Here is a 25,106-nt window from a genome sequence, read left to right as displayed (position 1 = left end):
GTAGTAGTAGTATTAACGAAGGCAGGGCTATGCTTATTACTCTAGACGACCTTAGACCTACTAAGCGTATCCCGTTAAGGGAAAGGAGTAAGGGGAATAGGCTTATCTTAGTAAAACCTCGCTATTTTACTTAGACTCGGTATCTATCTCGAAATAGCTAGATCTTTCTATCTCCTTTTCCTACGCTACCTAACCGAACTTATCTACGATAAGCTCTTCGGCCTCTTTTAATGCCCGTTTACCTTAGAGATCGTTAATAGACGCCTAGGTTAGCTTCTAAATAACCTTATATTTAATAGACCTATTCTATGCCTTTCGTACTTCTACTAAGCGTAAGAACTCGTATTCCTAACTAGTATAAGTCGTAATACGCTTTTTTTAAACACGATATAAAGAAGTAGTAGTAGTACGTAGCGTAGACTTCCTCTTACGCCCGCTTTAACGCGGCTTAGTTACCTCGGACTTTTTATAGACCGTAATCGCTTTAGGAGGCGCTAACTATAGGGGTAATAGGCATTTAAGCTTAATTATTCCGTTCTCTATAAAATACTATAAGAAGTATATATATAGGTTATAGGTAAGAGCTTATAATACCTTAATTTACTAAAACGCTATGCTAACGTAGCTTAGTTTACTTATTAATAACCCTTTTATACTTAGAGAAAAGAGATTAAAGACGGTTAGCGTCTATTACTAGGCCCGTAGTAGGTGCTAGGGATCGCGCAATATATAAGGTTATCCCTTATATTTCTATCTCTAGGCCCGTCGACTTAACTAGGGGAGCGCTAAACTTAACGTTAGGGGTTTTATAGTTAGGCTCCGAGATAGTCTAACTAAGTTTACTTATACTTCCTAAGTCGCTACTAGAGCTAGAGTTACCGCTCCTTAAACTAGCTAGTAAGGGAGACGGAGTTAAGGACTAGAAGTTCTTAGTAACTATAGAATAGTAGAATAAGTAACCTTAGCTCGGAGAGGGCTAGCGGTATATCTTCTTCTAAGTTATTCGGTCTATCTTCTTAGTTATATAGGAAATAAAGATACGGAAGAAAAGTATTAGATAGTAAGGAAGCTAGGGAATCTAGGGAATCCGTAACCGTTTTATAAATAATCCGAGCCCTCTATACCCTTAGCTATATAAGTAATAAGAAGAGGAAGATAGGGGCTAGTTTTACTAAAGCTATTACCGTAATATATTAGGGCCTCCTCTCTAAGGCGTAGCCTTTCTACCTACCTTAAGTTATAGGCGGTAAGGGATAAGCTAGCGAGGCTAATAGGCCCCCCGTCCCTTTTCCGCTCTCTATACTCTCGTGTCTCGCCTCTTACTAGTTACTAGCCCCTTCGTCCTTTACTAATATCGCTTCTCCTATCCCCCCCGAGATAAGTTATATCGCAAAACTATAGTAGAGTAAGGGAGCAAGCACCTAATCTTAGTATATGCCGGACAAGCAGGTCGTCTAGATAAGACCACCGGACCACCCTTAATCTTAGTGCGTGCCGGACAAGCAGGTCGTCTAGATAAGACCACCGGACCACCTAACTTATAAACGTTACCTTTAGGTATAGTCCGTCGTCGGGAGCCCTAGTATAAGCCGCGGTGCGGAAAGCTATATACCTAAAACTCGTACGATTTAATATAGCCTATAAGATTAAGGAAGGATTATCCTATCTTTATATAGGCATAGGAATAGACCTAAGGTAGATAAAAACGGAGATAACGTCGAGCTATAAATTATAATATAGAGAGCTAGCGTACGTCGCGATTATAGTTATAGATTACGGGGCCTATATCGGTAGAATTCTTATTAGAGGACGGTCTATTACTATAATGCTAATTAAGGAGGCTTTACTAGCTAACGCCGGAGCAGGCTAGTATTCTATCGGTAGTCGTCTCGGGAGCACCGAGGGACTTTTAACGGAGCTAACGGATACGAGGGAAGGTTAGCTAGCCTAATCTCTATATATATTCGTATATAGTATACCTAGTAAAAGGCAAGGCAGACTTTACTATATTATCCGATCCTAGAATAGCGGATAATATTATAGCGGAAGCCCGTAGGTTATCGCGATTATAGCGGCAACTAAGTTACTAATAGGATCTAAGGATCTAGTAGGTACCGTAATCGCGTTAAGCTATTACTAGAGTATTAAGGTTAAGAGTTAGGGGAAACCCCGTCTATATCGGCGAGTAAAGGCCTATTCTATTTAGGGCGTTAAAGCAATAGGAGGAGCCCTTCCCTCCTCCTAAGCTAAGGTAAAGGACTAAAGGGATAAAAGATATAGCTAATAAAGCGGATATATAGAACCTAAGGGCATTAAGACTTAGCTAAAATATATAGAGTAGGAGTCGAGGGGGTCGTATAAGCGGAGTAGAGTTAGGCAAAGGAGGGGGCTATGTATTAGAGATAGCCGGCCGATAGGGATAACGGTGAGAGAAAGAGAGAGGAGGAAAGGGTAAGTTAAGCGGAAGGGGGGAGGGAGTGTAGGTGTTCTTATAGCAATCCCGTATACAGCGACGGGCTAAAAGGGGAAGGGGCTTGCCTAAAGCGGAAGGCGGTGGGGGGCGGCGGGGAATTTACAACGACCGACTTTACGGTTAGAAGTACTAGATACAGGGTATGTCCGCGCATATAATGAGGAGAAAGAGGTACCTGTAACAGAGTCCGGCAGGCGCGTCTCGTAGGACCTGCAGATGCTACCCTGAACCACCACCATTTTAGACTTATTTTCAACCGGTTATTAACGTTGAAGCCATCGAGGTTAAATTGAGTCTATCAACGCCAAGGTCAAGTTAAGTTAATTAAATTGATGCACGTGACTTCAACTTCAACAAAATTAAAGAAATTGAGGTTGACGTGGAATTGATTACCACCCTGCCGCCTGGCCGAGACTGCGACAAGCAGCATCATAGTCTGCACTGATAAACTAGCAGTGGCCACTTGTCTGCGAGGCAATCCAGCCGATTCATCGCAGGACAGGTTTACCGAATTTCAGGGCCTGATAAGGGCACACGGAGACGTGCAGATCCGCTGGATCCCAGGTCATGCCAACATACCAGGCAATGAGGAGGCCGACGGCCTCGCCAAAGCAGGATGCCTGCAACCCGAACCACCAGGGGCCATGCCATCCCTGGCGCACCTGCGTAGACTGGCCAGGCAACAATCGAAGGACGCTTTCAACACATGGTGGGCCGTCGAGGCGCCAGGGTCATACAGACCTCTAGACCTCGAAGCCACCACAAGTTGTCCTCTGGAGCTCACGCTGTCAAGAGCGACGCTCCACAACCTTCTTGCCGCAAGATCTCGGCACGGAGACTTCGCCGACTACCACGAGCGTTTCAACCATGACGATGCGAGTCTAGACCGCTCATGCGGACGACGCAAGACGCCAGAACACCCCTTCTACTGCAGAAAGATACCGCCTCGGCTCCGGATGAGGCTGATCCCCTCACCGGCCGAAGCGATACACCATGCGGTAGGCAAGGGCTTCAAAGCCTTCGTCGCGATGACATCGGAATGCTCCTTCTTCCAAAGGATCTGCCCGCGCTATTAGACAGAACTTACTCCTTTTTTCTCTCCCTTTTGCTTTGTGTTACTTAAGTCCCCGGTTACTTTACCCGGCCGGGGCCTCCCACTTAAGCAAGGCTCGCAGAAAGCGATAGCCTGAGCGGAAACCCTTTCTAGGCTCATCGCGAATGATAGGCGCCGATTGCGACTTCGGTTGCATGCAACTCCACATCTCGCGGACGGGTGCGAGGCTTAGACGAAACAGCGCCTTTGAGCCGTTGAGATGCTAGATAATGTTGTTTTAAGATAAAGTCGGGCGGCTTTATATAATAAACTCGTTAGCCTAGCACGTCCTTTGCCCTAATAGGGGCTTCAGCTATACGCTCTTCGGACGTTAAATAATTATAGGTTATAGGTTATAGGTTTTTAACCGGTTGTTAACGTTAAAGCCATTAAAGTTAAATTAAGTCTATTAACGCTAAGGTTAAGTTAAGTTAATTAGGTTAATATACGTGACTTTAACTTTAATAAAATTAAAGAAATTAAGGTTAATATAGGAATTATAGTAACCTATTATACTTATCTAGCTAGCTCACGTGCGCTATTACGTATACGGCTAAGGATAGCTAAGGCTATATAGCTAGCTTCGTGGCCTCCTCCCTTCCTAGAAGATTATAGACGATTATAATATACTAGTTACCTCTATTATCTATGCATGCATGCATTAAGACCTACTAACACTAATTAGTGATTGATTAAGTCAATCATAGATAAGTAAGGCAGCAGAGGCAGATCACGATCGTCGAAAGTGTTACTAGATCTTTATATCCTACGGGCTCTGTTCTGTTCTAAACACCTAAGAGGATTATCTATGCTAAGAATAAGGAATCTCTGCGTTTAGGCTGCTAAGTGATTTCTTCTAAACTATTAACTGATCTAGCCCTCGCTTTCGAAGACTAAAGAAGTAGCGTTAATTAATAGTACGTCTATAACGCATTGCCTAATAAGAATAAGCGTAAAGCCGATCACGATGTTAAATATAAGACCGACTGCCGATTCTATTACTGTCGCGAAGCGTGGCCTGATTTCGCAGTTCTCGGAGATATCCCTTGGCAAGAGGGACCAAGGAAGCTGAAAAACACCCGGTGTGGAAGAAGGAAGAAGGAGCTAAAAAGAGGTGCAGAAAGGAGGGTGGGGGCATGAGGGGAAGCAGAAGTGGCGATGGCTTCCTATGGAGGTGGCGAAGAGATAAGACGGATGTGCCGGCAACGGCTGGAAAGGAGGGGAAAAACCGGCAAAAAGCTCGGTAGTCGAAAGGACATTAGTGGCTTCTTTAAGCAGGATCTTCTTTGTTAATTGAGATGCTAGACGGGTATAAAGAGGGGCGTTAGATAGAGGAAAGAAGGACAATTAAGGAAATATAACAATCACTCCCCTACCTTTATTGCTGCCCCCGCAAGATTCAAACATCTCTGCCCTGCCTGTCCTACCCCTTACTCCCAATTTCACCTTCGTGCATTTTTATGCACTTCTCGCATCTCTCTTCGCGAGAGTTATGAGCCCGGGAGGAATAGTATTCCTGTACCTTCCGGCTGCTGCAAAAGGCACCTTTCTTGCATCCCTCGTGGCTTTATTTTACCCCTCTTACTAGAAAAGCCGATTTTAACCGACTTTTCTGCCCCCCCTCTTCTTCCGCAACGATGACGAAAACCGACTCCTCTGCCATCCCTACGGTCCGTAGGACGATTCTTGCAGAGCCCCAAGATTAGGATAAGTGGGTAAAGGAGCTACGGGCTCGTGTGGACAGAACCATCCACAATTTGGTCTTCTCTGACAAGCAGGACCCTCTTGAGCCCCTCTTCGTCCTAGGGCAACGGAATTTGCAGAGGGAGCTTCCTTCTTCTCCGAGCTAACCTCTGCACAACAGAGAGCTTTTTCTGCTGCCTTAGGTGACTACGAGAGTCACCGTAAGGAATACCTTTACGAGACGAAGTTGCTAACTGCTGCACGCACGGCGATAACGGAATCCGTTAGTGCCGCAAAGCTAATCACTCTTCGAGAAGAAGAGACTCCTAGGCAGTGGCTTTTAAAGCTCGAGACCTCGACAGCTCCCTCGAGAGGGTATATGACTGACCGTATTAGGAAGACCTATACGGCACACCTAGGAGCCTTTTCTGCTAGGAATCTGCTAGCTTCTTCGTGGCTAGCTAAGTGGGAAGAAATCAGCAAGCAGTCTTATTCCTTCGTGGCCAGCACTCGACCCAGACGGCTCGATCTGCTGCCCCTGCAGCTGCTGCAGCCCCTGTTGCTGCGGCTCCCGCTGCTGCAGCTGCGGCTGTTGCTCCTTCGGCTCCTCCTCCCTCGAGAGCATCAACACCGTCATCAACGGCTGCCCTAGGCCCGGCCCCGGCTCCGCCTCTTGCTCCGGGCCCGGCCCCGGTCCCGTCAGTCAGACCGGCCCGACTAGTCCCCCAATGGACCTTTCAGTCCGTTAGTCGAAAAATCAGGGAACTAGTCGAAATCGAACCTCGTCAAAATCAGCAACAAGGGGTAAAAAGGGGAGGTTTTCAAGCAGACCTTCAGGATCGGGACGAGGATTCCTCGAAGAAACGAAAGACCAGACGAAACGGCTGCCTAGCCTGCAAATCCCTAGGCCATCGATTATCACAATGCTGGCAGGTCTTCGAGGAAAACCGACCCGAAGGATTCAACCCTTCAAAGAGGCTACAAGAAACGATACAACAGTCTCTTAAGGAGGATCCCTCGTTGCAGAAGAAAATAGACGAGATTCGGGTTGCTAAGAAATAGCAACTAATAACGCCGCTACCCTTATTCGAGCCGCAAATTCGAGGAAAAATCGTTGGTATAGCAAATCCGGCCTTCGTCTTCCCTACGGATCAACAAGGCCAAGACCAACCGTTAGAACCCTCTAACTATCCCCTACGAAAATCAGCTATCCTTGACTCGGGTGCTTCCCTCGACATCTGCAATACACTCTCACGATTCCGGTCCTTTAAGAAGGCACGAAGGGAATATCTTATTGCCGGGGAATCAACCGTACGGATAGAGGGATACGGAAGGGTGAATTTCACGATGAAATTACCTAACGGATCTATACGAATTCTTCGAAGAAAAAGGGTAGCTTTTTGCCCTCGATTTTCAACGAGCCTAATTTCCTTCCGCCTTCTTCGAGAGGAAGGAATCTTCTAGGATACGACGTCTGAGCCTACGAGGCTAGTCCAGAAGAATCAGACCATCGGGCTTATCGAGGAAAAATTCGGTCAATTTGTTCTCGAATTCCGACCTATCCCTAGGAAGGAACCTCTCGAGAAGTCAGCTTTCCCTGCTAGGAGGAATAGGTCTAACACAAAGGACCCTCTTCCAGCAGCCCAAGGAGACGGCATTCTTTGGCACGCCCGACTTGGTCACCCGGGCCCCCTAGCTTTGCATAAGCTAGGCCAACAACAAGGCGTACGAATAAGGGGCCCAAAGACCGTCGAATGCGAATACTGCGGCCAAGGAAAGACTAGGAGACGAATTTCCAGACGAACGCCGTTACGGCCGGACCAGCCGTGTGAGGAAATTTGGGTCGATTGGACCGACGTCTCTAGGGATCAGGAAAGCTTCGTCAGGGTAATGTTTTTCACAGACGCTTTTTCAGGGATGGTTTTCCCCTATTTCTTACGGACCTACCTAAGCAAGCACAACTGGTCTGCCCTCCGGGACTTCGTTAACTGGATGAAATCCTACTTTGGCTACGAGGTAAAGAAGATACGGTCTGACGGAGAGCTATTTACGAAGGATATCTCAAATTGGCTTCGAAAAAGGGGCATTTTACCCCTCCCGTCAGCACCAAATACCCAGGCCCAGAACGGAGGGGCAGAAAGATCAGGGGGTGCTGTGATAGAAAGGGCCCGTACGATGAGACTTGCTGCAAGGCTTCCACACGACCTTTAGAGGGAAGTCGTTGAGACCGCCTGTTACCTACGGAACCGGACCCCGAGGGACCCCAAGGACCCTAGGGGACTAAACCAAGGAACAGACTGGAAATCCCCCCTCGAGCTCTTCACGAAGAAGAGGGCCTCGCTAGCCCACCTTCGTGCCTACGGCTGCAAGGCATACGCAATGACTGCCGATGCACAGCTAAAAAGGAAGAAGAAAAGAAAGCTTGATCCTAGAGCCTTTGTTGGTTACCTCGTCGGGTATAATTCTACGAATATCTTCCGGATCTGGATTCCTCTTCTACGGAAGGTTATTTCGACTAGGGATGTGATTTTCGACGAATTTAGCTTCTTCGACGGAAAGAGGGATCAACAGCCCCTCTTACACTCACAACGTCAGCTAATTCAGAAGATTCAAATCCCCCCTTCCCAACAGTCTCAAGAAGAGGTCCTAGACGAGGAAACGGAAGAAGAAACCGACGTCGAAGCAGTCGAGGATAACGCCGACTTCGAAGAAGAAGAAGAAGAGAAAGCTGCTAGATCAGATGATCTAGACGAAGAAGGAGACTATAGGAAAGCGGTAGAGCTAGAATACGCCTACCTCCCTACGCCTCCTCTTACGGAACAAGAAGAAGATCTAGAAGCAGCTTTTTCAGTCAGTCTTCCCGTCTCGACCCCTAAGGGGGTGGGAAAGGCACCTCTCTCGAAGGATTACCCGGCTGCCTTTTTATCCCTGCTTCGAGAAGCAAAGGAAGGTATAGGGCCCGATACGGATACTAATAAAGACCAACCTCTCCCCTATTTCGATCGTTTTTCCGACTTCTACCCAACGCCAATAGAAGACGGTTCCCACGGAGCGTTCACAGCAGGCCGGCTTTTCAAGCCACTAACAGCAAGGAAGGTACACAAAAGAGACCTCCCGGACCCACCAGCAAACCAGAAGCAGCTAGAAAGACACCCCTTTAGAGACTAGTTTTTCCAGGCCCAGAAAGACCACCTAGCCTCACACGAAGAAATGGGGTCTTTCGAAGAGGTCCTTAAGGAAAAGGCAAGAGGAAAACAGGTCCTTGGCTGCAAGTGGGTCTTTATCTATAAGACTAATAAACACGGCTTCCTTTAAAAGTGCAAAGCCCGGCTAGTTGTCTGCGGGAACCAACAGGAAAAAGGGGATTTACCTACTAGGGCAACCACCCTAGCTGGGATGTCTTTTCGAACCCTTATAGCTATAGCAGCAGAATTCGACCTCGAGCTCGATCAGATGGATGCAGTCAACGCCTTTGTTAACTGCCCACTCGAGGAAGAAGAAGTTGTCTATATGCGCCTTCCACCAGGCTTCCAACAGCCAGGAAAGGTTCTACGGCTCAGGAAAGCTCTATACGGACTACGAAGATCACCCCTTCTTTGGCAACAGCATTTAACAGGTTCCCTCGAAGCCCTAGGCTTCACGAAAGTCCCTCAGGAACCGTGTATAATGCAGAAGGATAAAATCACGGTCTTCTTCTACGTCGACGACATTATCTGGGCGTACCCGAAAGAGGAAGAAGCTGCTGCTAGGGAGGCTATACGAGGCCTACAACAAAGGTATAAGATGACCAGGCTAGGGGAGCCAAAGTGGTTCCTAGGGATACGAATCCTTAGGAATAGGTCCCAACGGACTATCTGGCTTACCCAAGACGCCTATATCGACAAGGTCGCTTATAAATTCCTCCCTAATTCCCTCGATAAGAAGCTTCCCTCTACGCCTATGTTAGACGAAGAGCTTTTGCCTGATCCGTCCTTTCAAGCCAGGGAGCAAGAGAAACACCAATATCAACAGAAGGTGGGCTCCCTGCTTTTTTCAGCTATTTCTACTAGACCGGATATCTCTTTTACGGTCTCCCGGCTAGCTAGGCACAACCAGAATCCTAGCCCTAGGCATCAAGAAGCAGCAGACAGAGCTATCCTTTATCTCTATTTAACGAGATCATATGGTCTGCGCCTAGGAGGGCAGGAAAGGAAGAAATTAGCTGCCGAAATCTTCCTCTGTTCGAGCGATTCGTCCTTTGCGGACAATTCCTTAGACAGAAAGAGCTCACAGGGGTACATTATGTCCCTTTTTGGAGGAACCATTGCTTGGAGAGCTTCGAAACAAGCTACCGTCACTACATCAAGCACGGAGGCAGAGCTATTAGCTCTTTCAGAAGCGTCAAAAGAAGCGATTTTCCTTAGCCGGCTACTAATATCGTTACGACTGCAAATTCCGTCCCCGTTAGCTATAGAATGCGATAACACGCAGACTATACGAATTCTTACGGAGGAAAACAGTAAGCTGTCGACCCGGCTACGGCATATCGATATCCACCAGCATTGGTTACGCTAAGAGGTCCAAAGGGGACTTATTTCCGTCCGTTGGGTTCCAACGGCATCGATGAAAGCCGACGGTCTTACGAAGCCCCTGCCGAAGCAGAAGCTAGCTGTCTTTTTACAGCAAATTGGGCTAGAAGACGTTCGAGAGAAGCTATCCTTAGAAGCCCGCCTTGAGAGTCTACGAGAGGAGCTAATGGCACGCAGGAGGAAGGAGACGTCTGCAGCCGAAGAGAGGAATTAGGACTTGTCCTAAAGGAGGGCCCCTAGCTTGACTGGGACTTGTTCTTCTTAAAGACCCCCTTTCTTGCAGGACTTGATTTCCTCCTTAGGCCCCTTTTCCTAAAGTAGGTCTAAAAGAGCCCGGGGCCAAAACCCGGATTTCTCGAGTAGGGGAGAAGTGCAGACTAAGACCTCCTCTATACGCTCACCAGCCCGAAGCCGTATTAGCTATGCCCTTAAGGGGCAGGCCATAGCTAAGGGGGTGTGTCGCGAAGCGTGGCCTGATTTCGCAGTTCTCGGAGATATCCCTTGGCAAGAGGGACCAAGGAAGCTGAAAACACCCGGTGTGGAAGAAGGAAGAAGGAGCTGAAAAGAGGTGCAGAAAGGAGGGTGGGGGCATGAGGGGAAGCAGAAGTGGCGATGGCTTCCTATGGAGGTGGCGAAGAGATAAGACGGATGTGCCGGCAACGGCTGGAAAGGAGGGGAAAAACCGGCAAAAAGCTCGGTAGTCGAAAGGACATTAGTGGCTTCTTTAAGCAGGATCTTCTTTGTTAATTGAGATGCTAGACGGGTATAAAGAGGGGCGTTGGATAGAGGAAAGAAGGACAATCAAGGAAATATAACAATCACTCCCCTACCTTTATTGCTGCCCCCGCAAGATTCAAACATCTCTGCCCTGCCTGTCCTACCCCTTACTCCCAATTTCACCTTCGTGCATTTTTATGCACTTCTCGCATCTCTCTTCGCGAGAATTACCGCGGAAGATATAGACGACTAGCTTAATTAGCTTAAAGACCTAATAAGGGATATAGCTATCCCTAAGACCCTATATAGACAAATTAACGTTAATATTTAGGAATAAGACGTTACGCTAGACGACGATAAGGAGGCTATTATAATATACGTCGTAAGGTTTCTATTAAAAGGATAATTTAATATATATCTTTAAGGATATAAGATCCTAAGTTACTTCTAAGAACATTTTAACGGGTAGATAAAAGAAATATAGGAGAATGCCGATAAGACCTATAGGAGAATACTGCGATAGCTCTTAAAGCGACGAGGATATATACTAGAAGGAGTAACGGCTCGATTATAAAGTAGTTTGTCTCCTTATAGACTATTAAAAACCTACTTAACTAGCCTATTAAAGATTTTAAAGAGATAACATTCGATAAGGGTACTAGCGTATATAGGAGGCAGAAGGTATTAGTACGAAGATCTCCTACCCTACACGGAACTACTGCTGCTACTGCTATACTAATAGCCTTACCGTAACCTTTTATAGCTACTTCGATTACCGCTATAGCACTCGAACCGAAGGATATAGAAGACCCCCTTTTAATATAAGCTCCCCTTCTAACTTTACTCCTAATAGTTAACCTCGACCCCTAGGCGCGCTTAACGGCTCACTTAATAACCTACCGGTTTAACTACCCGGAGATCGTCTAAGTAGTTACTATACCCGCTTAGCCTACTAAACTAAGGTCGTTAATAGCCCCGACGAACCCTATAACGACCCCCTTAGAGGCGTATATAAGGATCCCGCTAGATAAAGTCGTAAATAGGATCGTTAACGCCGAGCTATAATAGAAATTCGCTAAGCTCTAGGTTAGAGATAAGAACTATATAGGAGAACTATACGACCTTCTTAATAATAAAGTCCGGATCTTTATAAGTATATACTATACTCTTTAAGCCACGCCCGATAAATTCTATGCCCTCTTCCCTAGGATCCTTATAGGAAGAGCCTAAATATACTATATTAAGCAGATTAAATAGACCTTAACGTTTCGAAAGGCATACGATAGCATTAAATAATACTTTAACACGGAAGTTAACTATATCTACTATTATACTAACTAGACTATAATTACTTTTAATAAGCTCTATACCGAAAATACTAATAAATCCCTTTACGATATACTTTAATTGCTCTTTAATAAGCTTTAGTTATACTAACGAGCCCTTAGTAAAAACTACGTAGGAGATATCCCTCTACGTATAATGCTTATTAATATATGCCGTAGTATACCCGAACTCGAATATGCCCTCTTTAAACCTATAGAAATAATCGAGACGCTCTTTATAGATCTTCGATCTTCCGTTAAAACCTATCTTGCCCGCCGAATAGCTTCCTAATTTACTTAAGACACTAACGAATTATTTAATTATATAGATTTATAGCATTAGTACTACCTTAATCGTTAATATAATAATAACCGCGGATAAGGTAGATATAGCTACTTAGGATAACGACCTAATCGTAGATATAGGCATAGCTATAACCGTGAAAGCTATAGGCCCTAAGGCCGTAGTAATTACGGCTTTAGTTATACTAATCGCAATTAGAATAAGAAGTGCTTTATTTACGGAAAAGAAGCCTATTAGTTAACTAAATATATAGTAGAAGAACGGTAGAAGGCGAAGGATTAATATATCACGTATTATTACTTTATAGGAGTATAATTTATAGACTTTATAACCTATATTTTAGATTACGAAGGTTATAAGATAGACGGCCTTAATAATAACGATATATAGGAAGAAAACGATAACGGTACCGACAATCACCCCGAATAGTAGCAAGTAAGCTAAATACTCTATTAGCAAGCGTTTAACTATTTAATTACTAGAGAAGACGTCTACTAAATAGATTAAACTACTATTCCCGCTTCCTAATTTATTATTAATAACCGTTATTTAAAGGATAAATTCTAAGGCATTATAATTAATATAGGTGCAGCAAAAGTCTCTATAGCCGGTCACTCTTAGTATATTACTTTATAACGAGAAGACCCCTCTATAGCCCTAGACAGCTCTATATCCGGTTAGGCTACTATTAAATTTAGTAACGGCGAAGCTACTTACTTAGTTAGCTCTATCGCCCTTAAAACACTAGTCGGAAGGATCACGTTCTATATCCTTTAGACTCCTACCCCTTTCCTACTTTCTTTAGCCGATATAGACCGTCTTAGAATCTATTTTAATAATATTATAAACACTATTAAATTCTAAAGGTATATAAGCAAAAGCGGAATTTTAGGAAATTAAGGAATCACGTAAGACTACGTAATAGAGGGGAAGAAGGAGTATAAGGTAGGATTTTCAACGGAATTTATTAGTAGTATATTAGTATATAGAAGAGGTGTTAAAGTTAATAATTCTCTATCTATCTACTAGCGGATATGCTGTTTTATATAGATAATTATAGCTGAATAGAAGAACCTTTCGGGACTAGATTTAGGCTGCCGTATAGCCCTAAGACTAGGGAATTCCGTGATACCTCGAGTAAATCTAGAAGTATCTTGGTTCTACTAATATTCGTGTTTAAAGGAGGTTAGTCGTGCCGGTGTTCTTAAGAGGTCTTAGCTAGTATTCTAAGCTAGCTCTGTTCCTTCGATTCCCGATTATACGATAACCGGCAACCCGTTTAATGTATAATAACATGCAAAATAACGAGTGATTCTTGCTCTATAGGATAAGATTTTATCTATAATTAATATACTACTTATTAGCTTATATAATCGGGAGAGTATATTATAGCTGCTTTATTTATAGTAGGAACACCGTTCCTTATACGAATATACTAATTATTATACTAATAGTAAAATAAGTATCCCTATTACCTATAAATAGGGATATCCCTAGTTCTTTCTCTTAAAGGCTAAAGACTCTATCGCGTTTCTTATAAAGACTAAGATTCGTATACTTTACCGACGATTTAAATACCTAGCAGTCCCTAAGTTATATTACCTTTTAAAGTAAGCCGGCTATAGCGACGTTTCGATAGATATATTAGAGACTATTTCTAAGTTCTACTATTACTATTAAATGCACTTATAAGCCCTAAGACGCTTTAAATTTACCCTTAAGGATAACTAAGAATTTAACTACGAAATTATCGTCGATATAATATACCTAGGAAGTATTATAACTATAGCTACTAAGCTACTAACGGTCGACCGCGTTAAGCACGTAACACGGTCTAACGGATAAATAGTTAGCACGACTATTTAATAGATATAGGATCGAGGGGATCGTAGAGATCTAAGTAATCTAGGATTAATAGGATTACTACGCTCTATATAATCTAACGTTAGGGATTATAGCTAGGCCTATAATCTAAGGATAGTCTCTATAGGTATATATAGCTACCTACTTTTACTCCTTTAGATAGATAGCTCTCTAGCTTTTAATATAGATCTTTATTACGATTCTATCTCTAATTTTAATTACCTAGTTATAGTCTATAGTCTATAACCTCCGACTTATTACTAACGTAATATACTTATTATTACTTAGACCACGCCCTATTATATCTACTAATATAAACCCCTCGATAGGTTTATCCCTTAGGAATAATACCGGTTATTATATATTAAAAGCTCTTATTTAGTATAATACCGCGTTACTCTAAGTAATATTATAACTATTAATATACCTATATAGTAAACTAGATTAACTAACTCTAGAGCTACTATATCGCCTTAGGATATAATACGCGAGATTATTACCCTTTAATAAGAGGTATAGTTACTTAGGAATATAGGAGGTAACGGATAAGTTAGGGACCTTAGAGAAGTAGTTAAACTAAAATAGCTAGGACTATTTAACGGTACTTATAGCACGCTTTAAGACTTTCTTACCTAACTTAAGGCCTATTATTAGTTTTACCCTACTAAACTCTTAGACCTAGTCGAAAAGGTACTCTATATAGGAAATTATTTATCTAGAACGGCACTCGCTTAGTTTAGACCTATTATAAGGGACTTTCTCGATAACTAACTAGTATAATAAGATAATAAGATTATTAAAGTCTTTACTAGTTTCTAAGGATTCGAAGAAGCTATTATAAAGGTATTTAGAATAACTAATAAGGAATAAGAAGCTAAATAAAAACTTCGAGAACTCTAATAAAGGATCTTAGTATTAGATTATACTATAAAGTTCCGATAAGTTACCTTAAAGCTTAATTAGGACGACGAACCTCTTATATTACGATTCTATAATAAGCTTAAAGAAGAAGTTAAGGACGAACTTTATAAGGAAAATCGACCTAATAACCTCTCGGACTATATTACTATAGTAGTATAAATTAACGATAGATAGTATATACGACGCTAAGAAAAGAAATAAGGAAGAGGAAACTAGAACCCTTCTTATAGGAATAACTTTAACTAACGCGCTAACTATAAAAAAAAGCGCGAAACTCCTATTACCTATACCTATATAACTAACCTAAGTAAGATAGACCTAAAAGTAATATAGAAAAGTAAAGGAAAGTATTTTAACTATAGGAAACTTAGATATTACTTTAAAGAATATAGATAACCTTATAAGGAGAAGAAAACCTACTAAGTACTAGCCTTAAAAGGTAAGAAATACTTAAACGCTACTAATAAATAGGAACTAAAGTATAAACTCCTTAGTTAGACCGTATACTACGACGATAAATATATAGTATACTTAAGCGATAAGAATAGTACTAGATAGTTCTTAAAGCTACTAAAGAAGACCCTTATAATAATATAACGAAGGGATCTTAAAATATAGAAATAAGTTAAATTCGTAGAACTAAAATACCCTTATCTTAAAGGAGTCTCTTAAGACTAGATTAGGAAAAACGGTAAACGATTCTAGAAGGATATACGAAATAAAAATCGATAATAATAACGGGTAGTCTATAAGTAATATAATAAAGAAGATATAGATATAGCTCTTATACTTATAAAACTTAGATAATAACTTAAAGAGGAATAACGAAGTATCGACGATATAAGCTTTAAAGAATAAGAAATACTTAGAGAAATAGAAGATAAGAACGAACTTATACTACTACCCTTATTACTAAGGGAAAATACTACGATTAAAGAATACGCTCTATACTTTAAAGAATTTAAAGAAATACTTAAAATTAGAACTTAATAAATACCTTAAATTCTTACGGAAAACTAATAAGCTATATTAATTCGATATTAACCGGTACTATATAAAGGAGACTATACTATAGCTATCGCTATAGTCGATACCTTTATAGCTCTATAACGAGAATAGTAACTATAAGGAGAATTTAAAGACGATCTATAAATACTACTTACTTATAAGTACTATAAGTATATTTTATAGATATTATACGTTTACCTAGATTATATAATATACTTCTAGATAAAGGTATAATACGACGCCTTCTTAGTTAGGTTTAAAGGATAAGTACTTTCGAAACCCTACCTAAGTATAAAACTAAACTACTAGAAAATCGATTAACGCTACTTAAATAACTAAGTTATATTATTAAAACCTAATTATAGCACGCTACTTAAATACCGCGATAATTATAGTTTATTAACGAGATATCTTTTAAAGATATATAAAATCTATAAATACGCTAAAATAAAGGAATAGTATAGCGCTACTCGCTTTAAGGTATCTAAACTATTAATCTTTTAAAGACTTATATAACGAATTAAATATAATAAAGAAGATTATAATAAATACGTATACTTAAACTATAGAGTTTATAAATATAAAAAAGTATAAGTATAGTATAAACGATATAACGGTATACTAAAAGATTACTAGTAATATATATAAAGGCTATAGGCTATATTTAACTAAGGAAAAATTAACGTAGATAAACTATATATAAAATAGAAAGATATAGAACGAAAACTCGACCTTTAGTATAAAAATAAATAGAATTACAATATAAACTATATAATTAACTATAAAGCGACTTAGTATAAACGATATAGCGTTAAGAAATAAGAAATCTTTAACTAGTTATAAGAAGTTAGCCTCTTAAGTTAAATAATAACTTAACGCAACGAAAGAATAAAGAAACGATACTAGTAATAAATTAAAGAAGAATATATAGACGAAATAAATAAGGACTAAGTAAAAAACAAGGTATGCTATCTATAAAAAGGCTATAGACTAGTATAATATAATAAGATCTAAGGACCTTATATATAGTAATAGTAAGCTATAGTAACTAAATAGTATTAAATATTTAAATCGTAGGATATTACGTATATATACTTTTAAACTATAGCGTAATAAGCAATTATATTTTACCTAGAGTCGTTAATCGTTACCGACTTATATAGAGATATAAGAAAGATCTATATAAACTTATAAATATTAAAGGAGAGGCCTTTAACTATAATAATAGAATTATTAATATAAAGATTAATTACCTCGATATTAATATTTAGGGCTACGACGAATAAGTTAACTTTAATATTATAGATATTAAAGAATATAACTTTATATTAAGGCTTTTATAGCTATAGGAGAGCAACCTATTAATTAACTAGAAAACTAGCTAGCTATATTAAAACGAAGATATAAGTTTCTAAGACTAGTAGATTTAAGAGAAAGTAAAATTTTATAATAATTTAGCTACTAAATAAGATAAAAGGGATAACCGTTTAAGTAAATTATTATAGGCTTTAGTAATATAAACGAAAATAGTAACCGAACTAGTAGATATAATAAAATCGACTAATAAGACTTATATACTAACTAATATAGCTATATAACCTAGTATCCGATATAAATAGAATAAAGGATATAATATAAAGATCTAAAGAGTTATTACTACTTTAAGGAAAGACCTTAAATAAATTAATAAAGAGCTTAAGTTAAGAGAAACTAGCTCTTAAAAGAAAGAATAAAGCCTATAAGATAGAATAAAAAACATCCCCTAGAAATACTAGAAATATAATAAACTCTTTAAGGAAGAACTTAAGATAGGGTTACCTAAATATAGCTAATAGGACTACGAAATTTATCTTAAGGATAGAATAACGCTAACGTTTTATAAGATCTATAACTTAAACGAAAAATAACTATAAACGCTATACGACTACCTCGACGAGAATCTACGAAAAGGATATATATAAACGTTAATATTTAAAGTAAGCTACCTAGTTATATTTATTTTAAAGAAAAACAGTAAGCTATAACTAGTTATCGACTATAGACGCTTAAACAATATTATAATAAAAGACCGAATACTATTACCGCTTATATCGGAACTATAAGATCGACTATATAGTAAAAAATAGTTTATAGCCCTCGACCTTAAAAGCGCCTATAACTTAATATATATAAAAAAAGGACGTAAATAGATAATAGCCTTTAAAACGAAATTCGGACTATTTAAATATCTAGTAATACTATTTAGACTTATAAATATACTAGCTACCTTTTAATAGATAATTAATAATATCCTATACGAATACTTAAATATCTTTATAGTAGTATACTTAGATAATATCCTAATTTTCTTAGATACTTTAGAAGAATATAAGGAATACGTCTATAAGGTACTCCGCGTACTTTAGAATATAAAGTTACTAGTTAAACTAAAGAAAAGTAAGTTTTATATATAGGAAGTAGACTTCCTTAGATATACGATCTTACTAAGAGAGATATAAATATAATAAGATAAGATTAACTTAGTTAAAGAATAGCTAACGCTAAAAAACGTTAAGGATATATAAAGTTTCCTAGGATTTATAAATTACTATCGACGATTTATTAAAGATTTCGAAAAGATTATAGTACTACTATACGACTTAATAAAGAAGGAAAAAGAATTTATATAGGACGATAAAGCTAACGAAGCTTTTAAATATATTAAAACTACGATTATATAAGAACTAGTCTTAACTACCTTCGATCTAGAATAATAAATCGAACTTAAAACTAATATATTAGACTTTACTCTAAGAGTATAAATCGGATAAAAAGATAATAAAGGAAGACTACGACTAATTATATTCTATTTAAAGAAGCTATATAGCGTAGAACTTAATTACCCTATCTACGATAAAGAATTCCTTATAATTATTTAAGCTTTTAAGGAATTTTAATACTACTTTCTTAGAAGTAAGTATAAAGTTAAGGTTTATATAGATTATAAAAATATCTTATACTTTATAACTATATAATAGTTAAACGGACGATAGATTTAATAGGCCGAATACTTATTAGAATTTAACTATAAAATAATCTATAGAAAAGGAATAGAAAACGGTCGAGCTAATACCCTTAGTTAATAAAGTAACTATAATATAAGGGCACCTATAGTAAAAGGATAGCTCCTAGAAATTAATAAAAACGGGAACTACTAATAACGATAGCTAAATATAATATTTAAAGTATAACTTAACGACTTAATATACTAAAAGATCCTAAAATAAATAAAAGAATATAAAGCACTAAACGGATATAATATAGAATATTTAGAAGTTTTAATATATAAAAATAAAATCTAGATACTACTAGAATTATAAGATAAAGTTATATAAGATATATACGAATATCTAATATATAGATACTAAGGAATCTAAAGAATAATAAAATAGATTAAACGATAATATAACTTCTTATAGCTTAAAGAAGTAGTACGATAAGTTATTAAAGAATATAAACTTTATATATAAAGTAAAACTAAACGATATAAACTATATAGAGAATTATAACCGCTATTAGTACTAGAGAAACTATAGGATTCGATAGCTTTTAATTATATTATAAAGCTACTACTATAAAAAGAACCTATAACTAACGCTAAGTATAATAGTATATTCGTTATTATTAATAAACTAACGAAATATAGGTATTTTTTACTATATAAAGAAGTAAGTAATATAAAAGAGCTAGTATATATATTCCTATAAATAATTATTAGTAATTATAGACTATTAAACGAGATTATCTTTAATAAAGGAAGTATATTTATAGCTAAATTTTAGTAAGCTCTTATAGTATAATTAGGGATAAAATATAAGCTTAGTATAGCTTATTACCTATAAATAGATAGATAAACGGAACGACTTAACTAAACGCTTAAATAATATTTATAATACTATATTAGCTACGAATAAAACAATTAAGTTAAATAGCTACTAATAGCGTAACTAGCTTATAATAGCTTAGTTATAGAAATAACTAAGCTCTTACTAATATATACTAATTATAGATATAACCTAGAAGTATTTAAGGTTACTTAATAAGGACTATAAGCGGAACGAGCGATACTATAAGTAGATTAGCTATAAAAACTATATAAAGAAATATAATAAGAACTTTAATTTATTAAAGAATAAATATCTACTTACTATAACTAGAAAAGATTATAGGGACTAATCTTTTAAGAAAGAGATATAGTCTACCTTATATAACGAAATATTAAAATAAAACGACTAAGTAATAAATTAGATTTTAAGAAACTTAGACCGTTTAAAGTTAAGAAAACTATTTTAAAAGTTAACTATAAACTTTTACTACTAACGATAATATAGATATACCCGATATTTTATATCTTATTATTAAAACTAGTACTACGAAACGCTAAACTATAGGAAAAAATCGATGTCGATAATAATTAAGAATATAAAGTAAAATAAATACTAGATATAAGAAAATAAGGTTAGTAATAAGAATACCTTATTAAGTAGAAGGGATATAAACTAAAAGAAAATACCTAGGAACTACTTAAGCACTTAACCTATTATAGCTCTTTACTTTAATAATTTTACTAGAAGGTTTAGGAGGGATTAAAGGACTAAGATCTATAAACTCCTCGCTAATACTAAACGAAGACTAATTCGCCTCGTTAAGAACGCTTAACGATTATAAGTTATTTACTACCTAATACTTATACGTATTAAGCGTAGGTAAAACGCTATCCTCGGTATCTACTTCTTAGATACTACGACGAAATAACTTAGAACTCTTTTCCTTTATATAATTCTAAATCTTCTAAATACGAGCTAAACGATTAACGGCGATAGATATTTACGACTAAAGGTTTATAAGTTATACCTAAAGCTTTAATAAAGCTTCCTTAGCTTCCTCCTCTTTAGAATATAGCCTACGCTACTCCGTTAATAATTTAGTTACTAAAAGAAATATATTAGCTACTACGTATAGAAAGAATTAAAAGATACCTATAAGAAGAGGCTACTAAAATACTATTATAATAGGGACGACTATTAGTAATATAATTATTATAGCGCGAAGAATTTTCGGCTATTTAATAATTCGTCTTCTTCGCCTTAAAACATTAAGTATATAGTATATCGGTAGGATCTCTACTTAAGTCGATATATTCGGTAAGAGTAGCGCGCTTAGAGGCTTTTTAGGAACGATTTTTTAATATACGACTAGATATACTATTAGTAGTATATCCTAAAAGGATAAAGAAATAAGGAACAATATACTTACGTACGACGTAATAAAGGTATATTTATATATAGCGGCTAAGGCAGCTATAGTAGGTCTTACGGATAAGACTAAAAGGAGGGGAGATATTATATTACGACTACGGCTACTAGGCCGCTAACGGTCGACCGCGTTAAGTATATAACACAGTCTAACGGATAAATAGTTAGTACGACTATCTAATAGATATAGGATTAAGGGGATCGTAGAGATCTAAGTAATCTAGGATTAATAGGATTACTACGCTCTATACGATCTAACGTTAGGGATTATAGCTAGGCCTATAATCTAAGGATAGTCTCTATAAGTATATATAGCTACCTACTTTTACTCTTTTAGATAGATAGCTCTCTAGCTTTTAATATAGATCTTTATTACGATTCTATCTCTAATTCTAATTACCTAGTTATAGTCTATAGTCTACGACCTCCGACTTATTACTAACGTAATATACTTATTATTACTTAGACCACGCCCTATTATATCTACTAATATAAACCCCTCGATAGGTTTATCCCTTAGGAATAATACCGGTCGTTATAGGAAGCCCGTAACGCCCCGTTCTATATATCGTAGACGTAGCTACTACTTTCTAAGGAGTAAGATTCCTACCCTTAATATTAGCTAAGGATATATAGGAGACCCTTCGGACCCTCTAGATCGATATATACCTTAGACCCCTTAATACTATTCGATATAACGTAGGGACTAACTTTGCTTTAATAGAGTTCCGCTAAGAGGCAAAACTTATAGGGATTAAATGCTCTTAAGTGCCTATTAAGACGCATTAGTCTATTAGAAAAGTTAAAAGATATTATGCCCCTCTCTAACGCGCGTACGATATCCTATACGTAGAAATTAGTAATTTTACTTCCGCTAACGTAGTCCTATAAATAGCTATAAAAGCTATTAATAATATAGCTAGACCTAACGGAATTATACTAACTTTGCTTATCTTTAGCGCGTACCCTTGCCTTACTATAGATTCGCCGCCTTTAGCTATAACCCTTAAAAGGTCGGCAGTAATATAGAAAGCGATAAAAACACTACGCTAGCTCTTAGTATAAAGAAAAGTTAAAGATGCCCTTTATACGCGTAACGGACCGACCGCCGTTAACGCTTTATCGCTCCCGCTATAAAGTAAAGTTCGTATTTAGAGAGAGAAAGACGGTTAGTAAGGACCTTTTAAACTCGCTTCGATTAACGGTTATAACGTTATAATTAATATAATTAACGGCCCCTAAGTCTTTCGTTCTATATATATATAGCCGTACCTACGTAATAACTTTATAATCCCTTAAGTTCCTGCCCTTGCCTAGAAAGAAGAAGAAACCCCTGCCCGACCTAACCCCCCGGCACCCCGTAAGAGAGAACGCCTACCCGGATCTAAGAATAAGCTAAAGGATTTAATTATAATAACCTTGCCCCTAGACTAAAGTTTAATAACTTAAAAGGAGGAAGATACGTATAGATTATCTATTAAACTTAGGAACGAAGGCATTATTACTGCCCCCGGCGCCCCGTTCGAAGATTCCGATAATACGGAGATAACTAACCTTATCGGACGAGGTATATTTAGCTTTAAACGATACGATTAAATAATTCACGGCAACCTTTATATCTTTCGCTCCCGAATAGTTCGTAAAGTTAAAGGCAAAGATACTAAGCCGTACGAAAAATCGAGACTTATTATTTACGGATATAGCGACTTTAAGAAGACCACCCTATTAATATAATCCCCGATAATTTAACGCATTAGTTAAAGACTTATTCTAGCTATCGCCCCCGGACTTATTTAAAGCAATAACTTAACCCTCTTACTCCGCGATATTACCTAGGCATACCTATAATCCTATACTAAGTTATTCTAGACTATTTTAACCTATTTACCTACTAAACTATAAGGTAAATACCTTAAAGGAACGATTATTCGTATTATTAAGCCCCTATACGGTATTATAGAAGCTAGAGTCTATTAGTTTCGTATATATTAGCAATATTATATCTAAGACCTTAATATATCTATATTAATATATAACTCCTGCCTTTTAATTATAAATACCGACCCCGATACGTTTAGCATTATTAGAATATAGACTAATAATACCCTTATGCTTAGAACTAATAGCTTTTCTGCCTATAAAGAAGAAAAGCTCGAGGATATATAATTTCGAGCAAAGCTAAAGACGTCGATAACCTTAGGAACAATAGTTAATTTTAATAGTATAAAACTAACCCTACTAGATATAGGATCCCTATTACTTTAGCGGAAGGGATAAGTAGCTAAGATTACTACTATTAACCCGAAAGCATTTAATCGATACTAACGCTATGTCTAGGAAAGAGCCCGAGGATTATACGTTGCTTTAATCTATTAACCCGAAGCTTTATTCGATATCTTAGTTATAGCTTAAATCTAAACCCCTAATAATAAGGATTATACTATCCTAAATAAGCGCTTACAATAGCAAATAGATTATTAATAACGAGGCCTTACGTATAAGCTAATTAATCTAGCTACCGTAAAGCTTATTATTTTTACCGATAGATCTTTTACGAATAATAAGGACCTATCCTCCTAGCTAGGATTCGTTATTACGCTCGTTAACGAGACTAATAATAGAGATAAATAGTTTAAGATCGAAGGCAATATCGTATATTAGAGTTCGACTAAGTATAAATATATTACCCGCAGCGTTCTTGCCTTAGAGATCTACGGGATAGTTAACGGATTCGATATCGGAATATCGCTTATAACGACTTTAAAGATAATTATAGACCGCCTTAGATTTCCTTCTATCCCTCTTATCGTCTATACGGACTTATATTCCCTTTACGAATGCCTTATTAAACTAGGCACGACGAAGGAGAAACGATTAATAATCGATATTATAGCCCTTCGTTAGTTATACGAGCAACGGGAGATTACGGAGATTCGTTAGATTAACGGTGCAGATAACCTAGCTAATGCTATAACGAAGGCATTACTAAACTAAGCCCTCGAACGCTTTATCGATACTAATAGTCTAATAATTCGAATAGAAGGATATATCTCGCGCCCCTAATCTATCGAGTGGCTTACGATTAAATTGTTCCCATAGTTAAAGGGCTCTATTTCCCCTTTTTAGTTATCATAACCGACCTATTTAACTAGGTCCTTCCGGTTTGCATGGTTCGTTGTCATGACCTACCTAACTAGGTCTTCTTACCTCGTTCGTTATAGCAGCTGCAACCACAAAAGAAAAGTTGCCAGTGTGGGAATTGTAGTAACCCATTGTACTCATCTAGCTAGCTCACGTGCGCTATCACGTGTACGGCTGAGGATAGCTGAGGCCACATAGCTAGCTTCGTGGCCTCCTCCCTCCCTAGAAGATCATAGACGATTACAACACACCAGTTACCTCTATCATCTATGCATGCATGCATTGAGACCTACCAACAGTTGACGTGGAATTGATTACCACCCTGTTAGCATGTAGATACCTACTAGCTCAGCACGTCCTGTGTTCCCTCGCTGAGACCTGAGCAGCCAAAAACTGCTGGACGGAAAATACACTAAACTAAACTAAACTAAAGCTTCAATGCGTGGTCAACGTTCAAGGCGTCGGCGTGGATTGAAGCTCTCAATGTGCAAGTGAGATTGAATTGACTGAATTGAAACACGTGACTTCCACTTCAATATTATTGAAGACGTGGAGGTGGAGGTGGAATTAATCGCCACCCTGCCTTGGAGGGATACAAAAGGGGCTGTTGGACGGGAAAAGGGCAACCGGGAGCAGAGCAATCAACACATGCACATCACAGACTATCAGATCATCTGGGAATCTACCTACGAAAAGTCCCTTTATTCACTTTTATG

At 38.0% G+C, this 25,106-nt stretch overlaps 2 protein-coding genes across 2 annotated transcripts; both read left to right on the top strand.

The window, feature by feature from the left end:
• Positions 1 to 1,434: 1,434 nt before the first annotated feature.
• On the top strand, positions 1,435 to 3,549 carry HRG_02611 (RNase H domain-containing protein; the record flags this gene model as incomplete). The annotated part of the gene is made up of 2 exons (XM_044861082.1): positions 1,435 to 1,449; positions 2,971 to 3,549. 2 exons carry the CDS (start codon positions 1,435 to 1,437, stop codon positions 3,547 to 3,549), a joined length of 594 nt encoding a protein of 197 aa, XP_044724715.1.
• Positions 3,550 to 7,628: 4,079 nt separating this feature from the next.
• Positions 7,629 to 12,143, top strand: HRG_02610 (reverse transcriptase (RNA-dependent DNA polymerase) domain-containing protein; the record flags this gene model as incomplete). Its single annotated transcript, XM_044861081.1, has 3 exons — positions 7,629 to 8,099; positions 8,742 to 9,134; positions 12,102 to 12,143. The coding sequence occupies 3 exons, from the start codon at positions 7,629 to 7,631 to the stop codon at positions 12,141 to 12,143; spliced, it is 906 nt and encodes a 301-aa protein (XP_044724714.1).
• Between the last annotated feature and the right edge of the window lie 12,963 nt (positions 12,144 to 25,106).

Source organism: Hirsutella rhossiliensis (genome assembly GCF_020360975.1).
Source record: "Hirsutella rhossiliensis strain HR02 chromosome Unknown scaffold00002, whole genome shotgun sequence".
In the NCBI taxonomy this organism is placed as follows: Eukaryota; Fungi; Ascomycota; class Sordariomycetes; order Hypocreales; family Ophiocordycipitaceae; genus Hirsutella; species Hirsutella rhossiliensis.
Note: the sequence above shows the minus strand (reverse complement) of the source record. Positions and strands in the feature narration are given on the sequence as shown.